We start from the raw sequence: 18,389 nt of genomic DNA on the forward strand, positions 1-18,389 counted from the left end.
TGATACGGAATATCCGCGGAAGTATTACTAGCATCTCATTTAACAAATAGTTTGTTTCTGTATTGTTTCTGTATAAAAATGCCAATACAAAGTAAAGTATTTGCTTTGGCTCGTTTTAAATTATTTAGTTTTTTCGTTAATATACTGCTTGTTTTCATCTGTTGACGTTGTACACGCAGAATGTGGCGGTTAGTCTGTGTTGTATTTGTCCCGCCCCTGCTCCACTGTGATTGGACGGCTGATTGAATGCGCCAGCCAGCCGCGTGAAAAAAGCGCTTTGGTGGACACGCGGCCTAAGAGTTTTGAACTGCGAGAGGCTTTACACTTTCGTTGTAAGTTGAATACGGAAGGAAGTCTGCCGGAAGCTAGATATTTCACTTTATAAAGTTTTAAATATGGATGTTTTTCTAACAAAACCCCATCGATTCTCTTCAGAAGGCCTTTATTAACCCCCCAGAGCCGTATGGATTACTTTTATAATGGATGGATGCACTTTTTTGGGTATCAAATTTTGGGCTGCCATTCACTGCCATTATAATGCTTGGATTAGCCAGGAATTTTTTTTTTATATAACTCTGATTGTATTCGTCTGATAGAAGAATGTCATATACACCTAGGATGGCTTGAGGGTGAGTAAATTATGGGATAATTTTCATTTTTGGGTGAACTATCCCTTTAATTAAGCAAAATAGTAGATATTTTTAAACCACATTTCGAATGTAGGAGGACTTCTAAGCTGTTCTACGTCTAGGGGGTTAGAGCGACGACATCCCTACTTTTTTGGAGTTGCTCTTAAATTTACACATTAGGAGCAACATTTAGCCTTAAGATGACCCTAAGTTGTCTAATAGCCGTAGAGGTTGCTTGAGCAATTGAGTGATGTTAACTTTTGATTGGCTAAGCTACCTATGGTCATTAAATCAGTGTCACCTGATGCATTTGTATGGTTGAGATTCATGTTAAGTACCTAACAGGAAAAGATTAAGTATGCCATCTCTCTGCACAAGCCCAACACCTTGCCTCAGTTTTGTATTACAGAATAAAAAACTTCCTGATAATAAAAGAAACAGATCACATAAACTGTAAGATATATTGGAAGATATATTTGGACTAATGAGATGGTCCAAAACAGCTCAAATACACATAAAAACACGAACTAAATCAATTTCTTATTATATCACTATTTTTTTAAGGGTTAGTAGGAGGTATTTTGTACCATGATCACTAATAAGACAGCATCACAGGGTCCTGACATATGAATTTCCATATTTGACCTATCACAGTGTACTGGTGTTGAGGTCATTGTGGGTAACGACAAGATGGGCTATAACACCAAAAAGAATACTGCTTAGCTGGCCATTTTTGCTTATTGGCACTTTTCTTCTGCTCTGAAATATTAAAGGTGCACTCAGTAACTTTGTCCGTCCCTGTTATTAAAAGTAATTTTGGCAAAAACATGAATAGTAATTTTTGTCCCTTTTATTCATTACAATAGTTTTGGACTATGCAGTTGACTCAGTGTCCTTCATTGTTGTGTATATTTAGATGTATTTTTATTGATCATTAAGTCTTAACCACTGGGAAGGCATATATCAAATAAACTTCCCTGGAAACTGAATGTCAACAACGACATGTTAATGTATCATTGTAATCATAATAACTTTCAAAAGTGCTGTTTAATTCTCTATATAAAACTTTTAATAAGACATAAAATTAAGGAGTGCGCCTTCATATGGATCAAAATGATAGCTCTTGCAATCTAGTATCTAGTTCCAATACATTGAGGCAGCACAGAAACTAGTCACAGCCTGCCATCTAGTGACTAATAAGAACATTTCATACATCTGCAATAGTAAAGGGATGGTTTATTAAAATGAAAATTCAGTCATTATTTATTGACACTCATTGTTTTTCCAAACCCTTATGCCTTTATTTTACTTTTTCTATGAAACACACAAAAAAAAAAATATTTAAATGATTTTCACACAGCTCCCTACATTCATTGACAGCTCAGAATGACAACATCTGTCAAGGTCTAAAAAGAACAAGAAAACAAAAAGCATAATACCATAAAAGTATCATAAAAGTAGTCCATATCACTCATAAGTTTTCTGAACCTTATGGGAAATGGGGGGGGTTGGGGTTGGAACAACAAGAGCTAGTAAACAATGACATTTTGGGTTAACTATCACTTTCAGAGACACTTGAAGCACATTTGTCCAATTTTTTCACCTAAACCAACTGATTTAAATAAGGCAATATCTTAGTCATACATACGAAGAAAAATCTGAGATGGGAGGTAAAAATAAATGTCAATGCTATTGCGTTCTCTCGCAAAAGCATTGACATAATTTTTCCTAAAATATCGTATTTGTTTCCTTCACCATGTCCCTTTAGGGGCTCCGAACATACACAATCTCGAATGCATATCCATGAGTTCTGCAGTTTCCAGAATACTGTGGTGCATGATTAAATACACAACTTACTTGAGTGAGAGGGCGTCTTTCAAGTCTTCCATTAGTATGTCACGGATGCAGCACACTTTCTCCTCTGCAAAGACACAGCAAACACGTCCTCATTGCTGCACAAACACTCAAAGTACTAGAGACTCAACATTAAAAAAAAAAAAAAAACTATAGCTGTAGCAGACTTCAACACCATGAACAAATACAGGTCTGAAAACAGGTGCAGTACATCTTTCAAGCCATACTTGCCCATCTGCATCTCAACAGTTTAATTTAATTTTTAGATTAGATTATATTCCACTGTATTGCCATTGAGCAGAGTTCAAGTACAGACCCAAGGAAATGCAGTTAGCATCTAACCAGAACTGCAATAGCAATAATCTCTGAGGTAGCCTACATACCAGCTAGAGTGCACATGTGCAAAGAAAAGCGCAATTGGATGTAACGTTACAAATATGGGCTTCCATTCAACATTAACGCATTTCAAATTAAACTGGACACAATAGCATCATTTCAACATTAGATGATTTCATCATACATGTTTCTGTGTATAATGTATTTGAAAAGTAGGGTTTACCTGTTAGGATTATGGCAAAAATGAATTGTCAGGTCCAGTCAAAATGCTTTTAAATAGCATTCAAATGCAAAAAGAATACGGGATGCTAGCAGTCAGTCGATGGCAAAACAAGAGGCCCTTATTAACTTTTCAAACAATTTGCTATATCAAATATTGTTGAACTCTGGACATGTCAATTTTATGGACTACAACTATGGGCTCTTTTTTATATAAATTTACCAACCTGTCATGGTAGTTTTGTTGACAACTCAACATTGAATTACTTATTCCAGAGTTCAGAGAAGCTTCGAAACGCCGCCTCACCTGGCTCGGCTGGCTGGCTGGCTACTAGATTAGCCACATCACTCACGAGCTCGTGCATGTGACGTTTGCAGCGAACAGCCAATCCCGAAAAGAAAAATGTGAACACATTTACACATTAATATGATTATTATGAACAAAATAAGTCACACATTAATTTAGAGGGAGAGATACCAGGAGAGGAACTTTATTGCGTCAGCTTACATCCATTAATATTTGTGATTGAAAACGTAACGTATGGAGCATGTTAAGTTTTCAGTCAGATCATACTGGATGTTATCAATGGATATTAACAAAACGATATGTTAATACAATTAATAATACACATGATATACTGATAAAATTATTAGAAAATATCATTTAAACTTTAGTTTCAAAATGATTACCTGTACAGGGCCCAACAACCGGCACCCTTAGTAAAGCAATAACAATATAGCCTATTATTTGTTAGTAGCGTAGCCTACCCTTTACTTAGTTATGTCATTTCAATGAAAGAAAAAACTCTTCAATGCAGGATGACAAAACATTTATTTGCAAACATGCTTTACAAACGTTACGCATTAAAATAAGTCGTAAAATAAATGTCAACAATCATATTTAAAAAGATAGTTTTGTGGTGGAATGTCATATGCTTTTGGAATCTCAATTCAAATTCTTTACGCACTGAACTAACATATTTTTTTGTGCAGTTAGGCTATTTCATGAACAACTTTTCACTATGAATTGGTTAAATTTGCATTTTCTTCTTGTGCATGCAAGGATCAATTTTAAGCTTCTGAAATGCCCCAACATTAAATTTGAATAACTTGAAATAAATCAGATGACCTGAATGAAAGCATATATTGATAACTAAACATGATTCCAGGCAGGACCAAACAACAGTCAAAACTAATAGCTATAGTAATCTGTAATATCTTTATTTTTACCCCTATATTTCTTACTATTTTGCATTTAGATTTCGTATATTTATAGGTTTCCTCAGTCATTGATCAGAAAGGGTATATAAAACATATTGGGTGTCTAAGTATACACCCCTAGGAAAATGATTCATATATATATATTTTTTAAAATCAATGAAGCACTTTGGCTCATATTACACTTCATTTTAAAATAGTCAGAAGAAGTTGCACACATAGCATGCTTCTGAAAAATTACACAGTGACAATATTACCTCTCAGTGAATCAAACATGGTCTGGATCAGCTTTTGACAAGCTGTACATTCAACCCTCTGTGGTAATATACACACTGATACACTTGATGGGGTAGTTGTGTGTTGCCATTTTTGGAAGAACAAGGATCTATTCATGGTAGACATGTTGTAATGGCAGACAAGGGCAATTTAATAAGGTAAGCATTTTCTTTTTCTATCGTATGAACACTCAACCACACCCCCACTCACGCTTAGACTGGGTTGACCAAATAAAAATCTTCATAAGTTCACAAAGTCATCTGTGCTGAGATAAATGTCTCATTTAAATTAATGAGTAGGAAGCCATACCAAATTAATGAAGAAAGATTTGTCTCAGACTCCCTGCAATCAGAAATGTTTGAAAGGAATAGTTCACCCAAAAAAAAGAAAATTCTGTCATCATTTACTCACACAGGTTCCAATCTTGACTATAACTTTCTTCCATGGAACACAAAAGCAGACTGGTCTCTATATGCAATTACAATGAAATGATTATAAAATAGGCTGAATGTGCAATAGTACTTTTTCAAGTCTTCTGATGTCATATGATGATTTGTGTAGTACACAGGCGAAAGTTGTTATTCACTGATATCTTGCCCTTGTAGGTGAAATGGAACCGGATCATTGAGTTGAGGCCATTAATTGATTTATTAAAAAAAGATCTCAAAAGAAAGCTACAAGTGGTCATATGCAGTCACACTAGTCCTCATTTACTTTGATTATCTTGAAAAGATCATTGGTTTATACCATATACATGTACAAAAAAATATTGAATGCATAGCCTTCTCAAAATTCTAAACTGTGATTGTATAAAAGAATGACTTAACACGGCTAAATCAGCAACTACTGATAACTGGAAATTCTTCTCTTTCAAAATATTAGACTGTAATAAGAAAATGCATTCTTTTTTAATGGATCCTACTATTGATCTGGTGTTTCTGTTGTTTTCCCCTGTTTGTTCATTTTTGATGTTTCCTATACATTTGCAATGTTTTTTTTTATATGCAATACAAATTTTGGTCACAAAAAAAGGAGAGTGGCCCAAATATTATTTAAAAATTCAGCTTTGAAAAGAAATTTTGGGTGAACTATCACTTTATTAGTTCCAACATTTGTCCTCTGACAGGACTCATTTAGGCAAGAGATCAACTCTTAAATGCAAATAATAATAATAATAATATTAAATAAAATAAAAACAGCAACATCATAAAACTGTCAAAAACATTATGGCAGATCTATAAGCTTGTTTGCACACCCTTGGCATGTTTGGCCGAGCCTAACGTCTACATTTACCTTTAAGTAAATACATTAGATCAGGACATATCGAAAACTATGCCAAAAATTCCATAAAGCTCACTTGATTGTGCAATGCACTGCACACCTCATTATGCATGCCTCCTCCTTATCATCATTAAATGTCAAACCATGGGTGGGCTAAAATAGTTATGAAGTTCAGGGAACACAGATGGCATATTACAGTAACCGTAACAGATATGCTTATGTAAGTGCTTGGAGTGGAGAAAAACACTGCATTATATAGTGATTTATATCGTCATTTGCTATGGCTTGATTTCTCTATTCCAATAACAGGAAATAACAAACAAAAAACCTGAAGCACCAACATCTCTTTACAACTATCTTATGAATATATAAATAAATGCAATTATAATTATTCCATTTAAAGGCGAAACACATCAAATGGATGTTACTATGTACTAAGTATATACAGACACATTATGCATTAATGTACAATTCTTTACATTGTTGAAGCATTCTTTCCTGTTTGGTTTGATTTTTCAAGTGCTCAGAAAGTAAAGCTTGCCTTACACCAATGCGTTCCTTAACAGCTGCACATAACATTATTTAAGCTGCTGCTTAAGAAGTTTTAACCATGTGTGGCATTGTCTTCGAATGTTTGATGATGCCTTAGTAGGTTTATCATCTTCCGTTTCGCAAAATCGACCCTACATGCGAAAAGTGCGACAGTACACTGTTAAATACTGTCTCCAAATAAGCCCTAACTAACAGTCCTCCCAATGTGTCCTATAGTTGCAAAGTGTTTAAAAGTAGCAGCATGACAGCAAGGCACAGGACGAATGTGCTGTCCACCAAATCCATTTCTAAACGACTTTAACGCTGCTTCTCAGTCTATCTGATTGCCAGATTATATTCTTGTGCTTTCAGGAGGTTGGTGAGTGGGCTTGTAGAAGGGGAAATCTTGATGCAAGAGGTTGTGCATGTCTGCTTGATTCACAGTGTAATAGGGAGAAATCTCGTTCCCCTACAGAGTCTGGTAAAATGGAGCTTATAAAGGGTGCGGAGACCCACCCCGAGTCCAGCGGCATCCATTTTGGAAGTGTTGGATGATGACTCTTCAACTTCGCACACTATTTCCTCCTCGCTGAGGCAGGAAACCTGAGTTTCTCACCGTGTATTAAATTCTGTGTATGATGACGTATGTCTTTGAAGCGCTCAGATTTTTAGTTACGCCTGGGCTACAGTTGGAAGCAAGAGTTCTGCTGCAGCTTAAATGGTGTTTAAGCACATTATGGAAATCTATCGCAAATATTTCTGCTCTTATGCTGTATATATATTAAGACAGAGTCAATGAGGTGTACTGTAGCAGTGCAAGAACGTGGCTATAGAAGCAGGAGCTTTTTATAGTGCTATAATGCAGGTCTGTATTGATGTGACTGTAAGCTACGTCTTTGTTGCCTTTGGAGGAAGAGCAGTGATGGTAAAGTTGCAGCGCCTCTCAGTCCTGCAGCAGCGTTTCTCTCCAGTTAAAGCTGTGATTGGGTCCATGGGTGAGCGGCAGGATGGGCGGGTCCACAAGCTGCCAAACGCCTGTCTCACCCATCTCTTCAGAAGCACAAAAGCCTAAGTAAGGTATCTGTGAGAGAAAAAGGAAGGGGGGAGAATATATAGATTGTTTATCATATGATATATATGAGGTATGTTTGTCATATGATATATATATATCACATTAAAAATCTAAATAAATATGGAAATTGACAAAAGTTTGGGGTTGGGATATTTTTTCATGTTTTTGAAGTCTCTTATGTTCACCAAGCATTTATTTTGTCAAAAATACAGTAAAGAAAAGTATATTGTAAAATATTATTACAATTTAAAATAACTATTTTCTATTAAAATGTAATGCATTCCTGGGATGGCAAAGCTACATTTTCAGCATCATTACTCCAGTCTTCCAAATCACGTAAATCATTCTAATATGCTGTTTTAGACAAGAAACATTTATTATTTATAATCAATGCTGAAAACAGTTGTGCTGCTTAATATTTGGTTGGATCTGTGTAACATTTATTTTTCTTTGATGAATAGAAAGTAAAAAAAAAGAAGCATTTAGTTGAAAGTCTTTACTGATCAATTCAATGCGACTTTGCTGAATAAAAGTATTAATTTATTGCAAAATAAAATCTGACCTCAACTTTTAAACAATTATGTATAAATCAAAATATTTTTAAGTTTCTTATATTAAATATCATCTGTAATTTATATAAATACATATAGTCAATATTCACATCCATAATGTATGTATGCATGTATGAGATCTGACCTTTCTGACCACTTGCACAAAATCTTTAGAGTTCTGTGGGGTCAGACCCTGTATCTGCCTCGTACAAGCCTCAAGAGAGGAAGCATGGGCCACAATCAGCACTGTGTTTCCTGTTGGACGCAAGAACAACTTAGTAAATATAAAACTTCTTAAAGCATTTAGATCAGTATAGATTCAAACAACAACAGAAAAATATAAATATATTTTGCTGTTGTTGTTTGAATCTATACTGATCTAAATCGCCTGCATAATTATTAGGCACATTGATTTTCTGATCATATTTTGTTTCCAGGCACATTTTACCAATTCCAAACCACATTAATCTTAATAACTATTATTAATTTTAATTAATATTAACATGTATAAGTGATATATAATTGTTCATGAAGGCTGGAAATGAAAAACACCTTATATTCAGGTGTGCAGAATTATTAGGCACGTTTTCTTTTACAGATAAAATGAGCCAAAAAAGAGATTTAACTTATTTTAAATTATTAAATGCCCATGAGAAGGATACAATACTAATGCAATACTAGACATTGCAGTTAAGGCATGACCATTGGACCGTGAAATGCTCATTGGGTCAGCAGGGTCAGACAAAAACAGGTGGCGCAGAAAAGACAAACGTTAACTGCAAAAGAATGAAGAATTAAGGTGAAGAATTAAGTGTGAAACCACCAGCAACCCTTTAATTTCCAGCGCCACCATTTTCCAGAACTGCAACCTACCTAGAGTATCCCGAAGGGCAAGGTGTCAGGATCTCAGTGAATCCTAAAAAATTACCCCCACTTAATAATAATCACAAGCTGAAGGGTTGTAAAATACATGAAGTGTTACATGAAAAAGACTGTTATTTTATAGGCTTTATGGACAGATAGGTTGAGAGTGACTCTTGAAGGACCAGCACCACATCCTCTTGTACCACTGTTTAAAGAATTCATCTTCCAGAATCTGTCGGTAAGTTTTGGGAGTTCATTTTTAGTCCATCTCCTATCCTGAAGTCCGTTTTGCAGAGATGGACTAAAAATGAACTCCCAAAACTTACTGTCAGATTCAGGAAAATTAGTTCCTCAAACAGTGGTACAAGAGGATGTGGTGCTGGTCCTTCAATGTGGTGCTGGTCACTCTCAACCTATCTGTCTAAAAAGTCTATAAAAAAAAAAACAGTCTTCATGTATTTTACAACACTTCCGCTTGTGATTTTTATTAAGTGGGGGTTATTTTTTTTTTGTTGCATTTTTTAACATTAATACGAGTTTCCCTAGCTTGCCTATGGTCCCCCAGTGGCTAGAAATGGAGATAAGTGTAAGCCAAGCCCTGGTATCCTGCTCTGCCTTTGGGAAAATGAAAGCTCATAAGGGGCAATCTGGAATCTTCCCTATATGTCATCATACGGGGAAAGGTTACCTCCCCTTTGTCTGCTTTGCCCGCCCAGAGATTTTGGAGAAAATGGTTTCAGTTTATGTCATTATGATTGTCAGTTTATGATTTAATTCTGTCGCAATGTCAGAACAGCCTTTACAAACAGACTTTTACGATATGGATTCGACAGCATTGCCGCAAACAGTAAGTAACAGTGTTCATTAATGCCTGATCTGTGATCAGTGATTTCTGATGTGTAGCTAATTATTCAAGTTCCTTACATGCCTTTTATTTCTAAATTATGACATTTTATGATGTCAAAATCATACTAACAATATAAGTACACCTCAGGAAACATTATAAAATAATACAAAAATCCACATCATGGGACCTTTAAGTCTCTGAGATCCTGACACCTTGCACTTCTGGAGACTCCAGGTCGGTTGCAGCCAAAATGGTGGCTCTGGAGACTAAAGGGTTCCTGGTGGTTTCACACTTAATTCTTCATTATTTTTCAGTTAAAATGTGTCTTTTCCTGACCCAAAATGAGCTGACCCAATGAGCATTTCACTGTCCAATGGTCATGCCTTAACTGCAATGTCTAGTATTGCATTAGTATTGTATCCTTCTCATGGGCATTTAATATTTTTTTACTTTTCAGTCTGAGTTAAATCTCTTTTTTGGCTCATTTTATCTGTTAAAGAAAACGTGCCTAATAATTTTGCACACCTGAATATAAGGTGTTTTTCATTTCCAGCCTTCGTGAAAAATTATTAAGATTAATGTGGTTTGGAATTGGTCAAATGTTCCTGGAAAAAAAAGCAAAAGTACCCACACTCATGACCTACCCAGATTATTGCACTCTGACAGAATTTCACGTGTCACTTGGAAGCTGCGACTGATGTAAGTTTCATAGGACTCAGACACAGCCAGTTTACTGATGGGTATTTGAGGTCTGCAGGGCAACAAGACAACTTAATAATTCCATTCACTGCAGGAAGTTACTAATGAAACCAAATGGAGCCATATAAATAATGCTATCAATAAGCAACAATACAAAAAAGGACGTATAGTACATTCGGTTGTTAAGTCTGACGTCACGCGGCAGCGCTTCCGGGTCCAAACGCTCTCTCTCATACCACAAGAAAAAAAACAACAAATGCTAACATACACACACAATGTGGTGTAATACTACAAAAAAATTATAATCATAACCTTTATCTCCATACCAAAATTCCAGATGGCCAGACAGTGATTCATCTTTTATAAATCGATAAAATATTAATATATGTGACGCTGTGAGCACAGAGACTGTTGTGTAGACTGTAAGAATTTAAAATATTTAATTTTTTTTAATGTTTGATGTTTAATATGAATAAATAGCGCTCATAAACAGTCGTCGATGGCATTCTCAAGTGAAACGATTTGAGGCTTGGACCCAGAAACGGCTTTCCTTACGTCATGACTTAACAAGCGGATTGAATGTCTAATGAAATACCTGTACGTTGTATCCACACTAAGGTTAGCAGCCGCCAGGTCTGCAGGAGGGATCCAGGCGGGTAATGAGGTTCCCGACACCCATTTAGTCCACTCAAACAAACCCGGCTCAACTCTGATCTTAGTCTTCCCATCCTTTTGAAGACCTGAGACATACAGTCCATAACAGCGAAAGAGGCACATGGGAAGAATTGCTTTAGGGATGTAAATGGGCATGGCTAATGAAGTAGAAACCAATTCATGAAAAAACTAAAGAAAGATGAAAGAGTGATGAAGGAGCTATTTTACCTCTGAGGATATTATGAGCTGTTTGCACACAGCGCAGAGATGGAGAACAGTAAACAAAGTCTAGCACTGTATTACTTTCTAGAAGAGCCTCCCCTGTGAAACAAATCACACATAAACACATGCTAGTGCAGATAGTGGAGCAGAAATTACACCGTTAATGCAATTAGTATGAGAAATAGAAAGGAATTGATGTGATCTTGCTCTTAATGTGTATTTAACAGTGATGGACTGACCAACTAGGCGCGCCTGCGTGGATCCAAACACAGTGATAGGGCAGTCTTTATCATAGTCCCTGTACCCCCCACTCCTCGCTGGGAGACTCTGCGGCATATTGAGGTTTGACCGCACATACCGACCTGCTCAACACACAAGCATAGACAAATGAGTATACATCCAGAGATTAAACATTAACAGGGTTCTCACACATTTTGGCAGATACATTTCTTTCATTTTTTTCTTCTGGATATAGTATATATTTGTCAATTTATAGCTGATGAAATATTTTAGAGCATAATATAACTGTTTATAAAACTTGCTGATATTTCCAGCTTTTTTCCTGATTGTGAGAACAACCACAAAGAACTGATTTGGAAAATTGAAATCAGACCTTTGGCATCAAAGCACTGATTGATCCAGTGTTTCCCAAACACTACGTCCATTCTCTCACCATGGCGACACACAAACAATGTTCTCTTAGGCAATCGTGACTGATTGGGTCGTAGGATCTAAAACAAATCATTTTGAATAAAGCATTATACATGAAAAAGATTTAATATTCTGTAACATTAAAACAAGACACCCACCCCCCTCAAAGAATGATCAGCTAAAGACAAAAAATAAGTAAAACTTGTCCACACCCCACCCCCAGCAATTATTATTATTTTTTTAAAAAAATTGAATGAATAAAAGACATATCTTGTATTGCAATAATACATACTATTGTACTGTAAAATATAAAACATTTAATAATCATGATAATAATATAATATATTGTAATACAATAAATGTTATGATTAAATAATTAATATAAATGTTATTATTATTATTAATAACAATGCTAATAATTATTTTGAACATTATTATTATTTTGTGTAAAGTTACAATACAAACATTTATGGCTGTCTTAATTTCTGTGCTTTCAAACGTAAAAACCCACTGAGCTTTGATTTTTGCGGAAAACCACAGGAAGATCTTATCGCTTCTCTTTGTTGACAACAACAGATAAACGATTCTCATGACAAATTTGGGAAGATGGTTGGCGCATGTTGGCGCAGACTCGTGCAGCACTGTCAGGTGCAATCTGTGCATGAAATAAATGTATTTGAAAATGTAACATTTTGCTGTTTATTTAGCAATTGTGAGATTTCAACCATCATACAGTAATCAGCACCGACACCCAACCACCCCCATTTTTTCTCGGATTTACGACCCGGATTTCTGATTCACATCCCTGAAATGTTTTACCTGCATAGGCTGACATATGACGCTAAGACTGGAGTGATCCAATGGCATGGGATCATCAAGGAGACGACCATCCAAGTGTGGGTCAAAAAACATTCCACCCATTGCACCTCTGATATTGGATGGGGGGGTTCCATTAAGGAAAGAGAAAGACCTGAAAAAAGTAAATAAAACAAAGAGGTAATGAGAAGCAGATATTTCAGTTACTGCTTTTAGATCTAGCATACTGTCACCATGAGAGCTCAACACCAAACTACCATTCAAAAGTTTGGGTCAGTACGATTTTTATGTTTTTGAAAGAAGTATATTACACTCAAAAAGGCTGCATTTATTTGATTAAAAAACCCCAGTAAAAACAGTGATATTGAGAAATATTACAATTTAAAATAACTACTTTCTATTTTTATGTATTTTAAAAAGTTATTCCTGTGATGAAAGCTGAATTTTCAGTCTTCATTGTTACATAATCAATGATCGTTCAGAAATCATTCCAATATCTTGTCAAAAACATTTCTCATTATTATAATTCATGGCTGCATATCAATATTTATGTTTCAGGATTCTCTGATGAATAGAAAAATAAAAAAGAACAGCATTTATTTGAAATATAAATCTTTTATAACATTTTAAATGTCTTTACTGTCACTTTTGATCAATTTAAAGCATCTTTAACTTCTTTCATAAACAAATCATACTGATCTCAAACTTTTGACCGGTAGTCTACAATCAGTTTTAGTTTAGTTTCTTCATGATCCATCTTACCCATGAAAGACCCAAGTGTCACACTCGTCTGCCCTACTGACATAATTTTCTGGCAGTAGCCCAGATAACCCTGTGCTCATCGAGGTCCCGTAGACCCAGCCCTCACTGGCAGTGGTCTGTTCTATAGATGACATGAAGATGAAGTCACCGGGCACCAACTCCAGTTCATCATCATTCTGAGGCACATAAGGGTACATCACCCGCAGGGTCTTCAAACAAAGAGACAGAAAGTTACAAAGCCACCAAAGCCAAACAGTCAGTATTTGATAACATAATTATTAATTGGTAATCTTTCAGCATTTTCAAGCATTTGTATTAAATATATTCAGTGTTCAAAGTATTAACCCATGTGATACCAAAACCATTGTACGATAAAGTGTATCCATCTAACTTCGTTACATTTTAGAAATTATTAAAATGGTTGTACGGATGCATATGAATGTAGCGATACAATGATACATTTTATTTTCTATAGACTATTTCTGTAGCAAATATTTGGCATCAACAACGGTAAATGATATGCTAAATAATGCTAAATTCTCTTGAAACAAAACATTATATTATTTAGGATGTTAGCAAAAGAAACAATGGATGACAACCATTAGACTACCTCATGATTGGCAAATCGGATGTCTCGTGAAAAGAGTACAGCTTGCCAATCACAGCACAGGGTTATGTCTACACCTTTGGCAAGTTTTTCTAATGATGCATGATGATTGGTTTGGAAGTGGTAGGCCAGAGTTACGTGAAGCTGCTTCTTATGGGGCTCCACATGAACATCTGGAGAGAAAGAATATACATCGTTTTACATTGCACAAACCTATTGGCAATGTAAATATCGGTTTTCTTCCATGCCAGAAAAGCACACTAAAATTTAACTAAATAAGGAATAAAGGGAGCAAAAAAAAAGAAAGAAAAATCAAGATTATTGCTCCACAGTGTCATCATCAGTAGCAATAACAAACAAACAAACACACACACACACACACCTGCTTTGGATGCCGCCTCAGTGGCAAAGTCTGCAGCAAAGCTCTTGATCACCTCAGCCACCTTCTCTTCCACAAATAGGCCAATGAAGTTTGAGGATGAGTAGAACTCGAGGGGGAGTGGGGAAGGGAAACGACCTTTCCACTGACCTACCACAGCCTGCAGAGCTTCAGAGAGTGCCTCTACCTTAGCGTCTGCACACTACAGTGACAAAGAGAGAAATCAAGTCCTACAGAGATGCTGTCAACAACACCGAACATACACTACTTCAAAAGTTTAGGGTTAGTACGTTTTTGGTTTGGGGGAAAAAAAAGAATACTTTTATTCAGCAAGGACACATTAAGTGGATCAAAAGTGACAGTAAAGACTTTAACATTCAATTTCATATAAAGGCTGTTATTTTAAAATGTCTATCCAAAATCAGCATATTTGAATGTTTTCTAAAGGATGATGTGACACCGAAGACTGGAGCAATGATGCTGACATTTTAAAATATATTAAAAGAGAATTTATATTGTAATAATATTTTGCAATATTACTCTTTTACTGTATTTTTGATCAAATAAATGAAGCCTTGCTGAGCATAAGAGACTTATGTAGAAGAAAACAACAGCAATTTTGAATGGTAATGTATATCATACATGCTGGAGAAAATTATCAATAAATAATGACTTGAATTTGGTCTGTTTGTCACACAAAACTGTTATATCACTTGAAAGGACAGTCTGAATATTGGACCACTTTAAATGGTACTTTTTATATCCTTTTGAAGTGCAGTCCCCCCCCCCCAGAAATTATATTTGATAATATTCAAATATAATTAAAGCTGCAAGCAGCATTTAACAGGGTTCAAGCATTTAAGGCCTTTAAGCATTTAACGCTTTTTGCAATTAAGGCCTTTAAGCAGTAAATTAGTTAAAACAGAGCTTAGGTGAAATGAAGTGATAAACTGACAAAATGTGATTGTAAATGTTATAATAGTGGCTTTATAAAGTCTAAATGTGAATTATAGAACCATATTAGCGAGTAGTATGACAAAAAAATGACTATTTTGACAAGCAGGTGGCAGCAGAGAACCATTCATTGGCTCACTTTCATTTTAAAATATTCTGTTTGTTTTATGGCACATTTTCCATGTTAACTCCTTTAAATGTGCTTACAAATACGCATTTTCTTCCAAATATAAATATTGTTATTTGAAAAAACGTATTTTGACTAAATGTGATTGTAAATGTTATAATAGGGATTTTATAATGTCTAAATATGAATTAAAAATCACTATTACTAAGAATTAAGACATAATTACTATTTTGACCAGCAGGGGGCATCAGAGAACCACTCATTGGCTCACTTTCATTTTAAAAGTGTTCTGTTTGTTTTAAGGCACATTTTCTATGTTAACTCCTTTAAACGTGCTAACACACATACACATTTTATTGAAAAATATAGATATTTGAAATAAATGTATTTTGACTAAATGTGATTGTAAATGTTATAATAGGGATTTTATAATGTCTAGACATGAATTAAAAAAACAACATCAGTGAGTAGAATGACAAAATGACTATTTTAAGCAGGTGGCAGCAGAGAATGTATTTTTTTTATTTAATGGCACATTTTCCAAGTTAATGCCTTGAAACCTGCTCACACGCGCACACATTTTGTTGCAGATATCGATATGTGAAATAAATGATGGGTAACAAATTGCTTATTCCAGTTTTTCCCCTTTAAAACATATTTTTCAGGTCTTATTGTAAATGCAATATAATATTATTGCAAAAACATGGTACATTTTGAGAAACTGTGATTTGTAGTGTTATTATAATGATTTTATACAGTTTAAATATGATAAATTAGTGAGCATAATAAACCAATGAGTGGTCCTCTGCTGCCCTCTGGTGGTTTTGTAATTGTAATTGAAAGGAATATGTAATAGGCACATTTTCCATGTTAACTCATTTAAACTTTAATTTTGTTGCAGATATATTTAAAATAAATTATTTTGACAAAATGTGATTGTAAATATTGTAATAGTGACTTTATAATGTCTAAATAGGAATTATAGAACATGATAAGTAAATAGTATGACAAAATGACTATTTAAGCCAGCAGGTGGCAGCAGAGAACCACTTATTGGCTCATTTTCATTTTAAATGTCTGTTTTTCATCTAATGGGCACATTTTCCAAGTTAATGCCTTCAAACCCTTAACTCACATGCACATTTTGTTGGAGATATAGATGTTTGAAATAAATGATAGGTAACAAATAGCTTATTCCAGGTTTTCCCCTTTAAAACATATTTTCAGGCATTATTTTAATTGTAATATAATAATTATTGTAAAAACATACATCAAATGAACAAATTAATTGGTAAACATTGACAAAATGTAATTTGCAATGCTATTATAATGTTTTTTTAAGTGAATTTAATACAGTGCAAGTCATAATGTGATTTTAATTCTAACATTTAAAAAAAAATTTGGTGTGACAAAAAAAAAAGAAAACCACTGCTAAAAATACATTTAAAAAGTGGGAAGTAATACGCATGGTTGAGATATGTTGATGAAGTGCTCTGACCATGAAGAACTGGCAGAGGGTTATGTGAGGGAAGATGTTGTGGGCTTTGTTCTTTCCACATGTAATGCGACTCTGCTGCCAAAAGTTGGAGAGCTGGTTGAGGAGGGGACCGCTGGGTTTCAGGTACAGCACATACTCCCTGGGTAAAGGATCATCCAGGAACGGGTCATCCACATGGGAAAACAACCTGTAGAAAATAGATATTCATGCCATGTTTGATATACTTTGCCAAGACATTATGAATAAACGAGCATGATTGGCTTAAATTTCATTTTTATAGTGAGAACATATCAACGGTCAAATACTTAAATACTTCTGACTCCCTGCCAGCAGAGGGCAGCAGTAATCCATTACAAATTACATTGAACTGCACATAAAGCGGAGTTCATGAGTACATGTGAACCTATCAGATAGTGTAATGTTTCTTTTCTGTGTGTGTGTGTGTGTGTGTGTGTGTGTGTGTGTGTGTGTGTGTGTGTGTGTGTGTGTGTGTGTGTGTGTGTGTGTGTGTGTGTGTGTGTGTGTGTGTGTGTGTGTGTGTGTGTGTGTGTGTGTGTGTGTGTGTGTGTGTGTGTGTGTGTGTGTGTGTGTGTGTGTGTGTGTGTGTGTGTGTGTGTGTGTGTGTGTGTGTGTGTGTCTTCATGTTAAAATGCCTTATATTATCATTTCAAAGCTCAAGGAGTGTCTGTGGATCAGCATGGTTCAACTGGAATGAACGACTGTCAAATACAACATGGGTCACGGTGCATGTGTGTGGGCGTGAACACTCACCAGTCACAGGCGGCTTGTACATTTCTGCCCCCAGTCGAAACCAGAGCTTTTAGCCTGTAACAGAAGAGAGAGAGAGAGAGCTCAATTGCTGTACTGGTCACAAAATCAATGGCCTTCTTTCCGGAGGATGTTTATCAGTACATTAGCACTGAGGAGTTTTCTCAGAGATCTGAATTTCACATTATAGAGATGTTCCTCTTTTGTTCCGATCTCTGTATGTGAAACATATCACGCATGAAATCACACGCAGAGCAACACTGGGAGGGAAAGCTAGATAATCATTTGTTTCCTGGCATTTATGAATATCGAGGAGGCTTACTTCTCAGCAAATGTTTAAAGAGGGTCATGTCAGCCAAAACCACCTATAAGAAAAGCTCAAAACACTTTTATTGAGGCAAGTCTACTACATTTTTTTTTAATTCTGCACTATTTCTAGGTCACAAATAAAAATAGCAAATTTGTGGCATTTATCATGTGACTATCTTTATGCAAAATGTCTAATTTCACTTCAGAATTCTGGAAGCCTGAGCACTGCTGTCATTAAAGCAAAAACTGTATATACCTAATACTA

General features: G+C 35.4%; 1 protein-coding gene across 1 annotated transcript in view; it reads right to left on the reverse strand.

Moving 5' to 3' along the window:
- Nucleotides 1–5,612: 5,612 nt before the first annotated feature.
- Nucleotides 5,613–18,389, reverse strand: part of ubash3ba (ubiquitin associated and SH3 domain containing Ba) — a 52,260-nt gene continuing 39,483 nt past the window's right edge. Inside the window, exons 2-14 of the mRNA XM_079814933.1 lie at nucleotides 17,819–17,872; nucleotides 17,048–17,234; nucleotides 14,472–14,670; nucleotides 14,093–14,262; nucleotides 13,483–13,691; nucleotides 12,724–12,874; nucleotides 11,867–11,984; nucleotides 11,493–11,615; nucleotides 11,260–11,352; nucleotides 10,973–11,117; nucleotides 10,323–10,429; nucleotides 8,113–8,222; nucleotides 5,613–7,425 (exon numbers count right to left, since the gene is read on the reverse strand). Of these exons, the coding sequence (XP_079671059.1) occupies nucleotides 7,288–7,425; nucleotides 8,113–8,222; nucleotides 10,323–10,429; nucleotides 10,973–11,117; nucleotides 11,260–11,352; nucleotides 11,493–11,615; nucleotides 11,867–11,984; nucleotides 12,724–12,874; nucleotides 13,483–13,691; nucleotides 14,093–14,262; nucleotides 14,472–14,670; nucleotides 17,048–17,234; nucleotides 17,819–17,872 (1,804 nt within the window). The 3' untranslated portion in view covers nucleotides 5,613–7,287. The remainder of the gene's footprint in view (nucleotides 7,426–8,112; nucleotides 8,223–10,322; nucleotides 10,430–10,972; nucleotides 11,118–11,259; nucleotides 11,353–11,492; nucleotides 11,616–11,866; nucleotides 11,985–12,723; nucleotides 12,875–13,482; nucleotides 13,692–14,092; nucleotides 14,263–14,471; nucleotides 14,671–17,047; nucleotides 17,235–17,818; nucleotides 17,873–18,389) is intronic.

The sequence above is a fragment of the Gobio gobio genome, assembly GCF_949357685.1.
Source record: "Gobio gobio genome assembly, chromosome: 4".
Taxonomy (NCBI): domain Eukaryota; kingdom Metazoa; phylum Chordata; class Actinopteri; order Cypriniformes; family Gobionidae; genus Gobio; species Gobio gobio.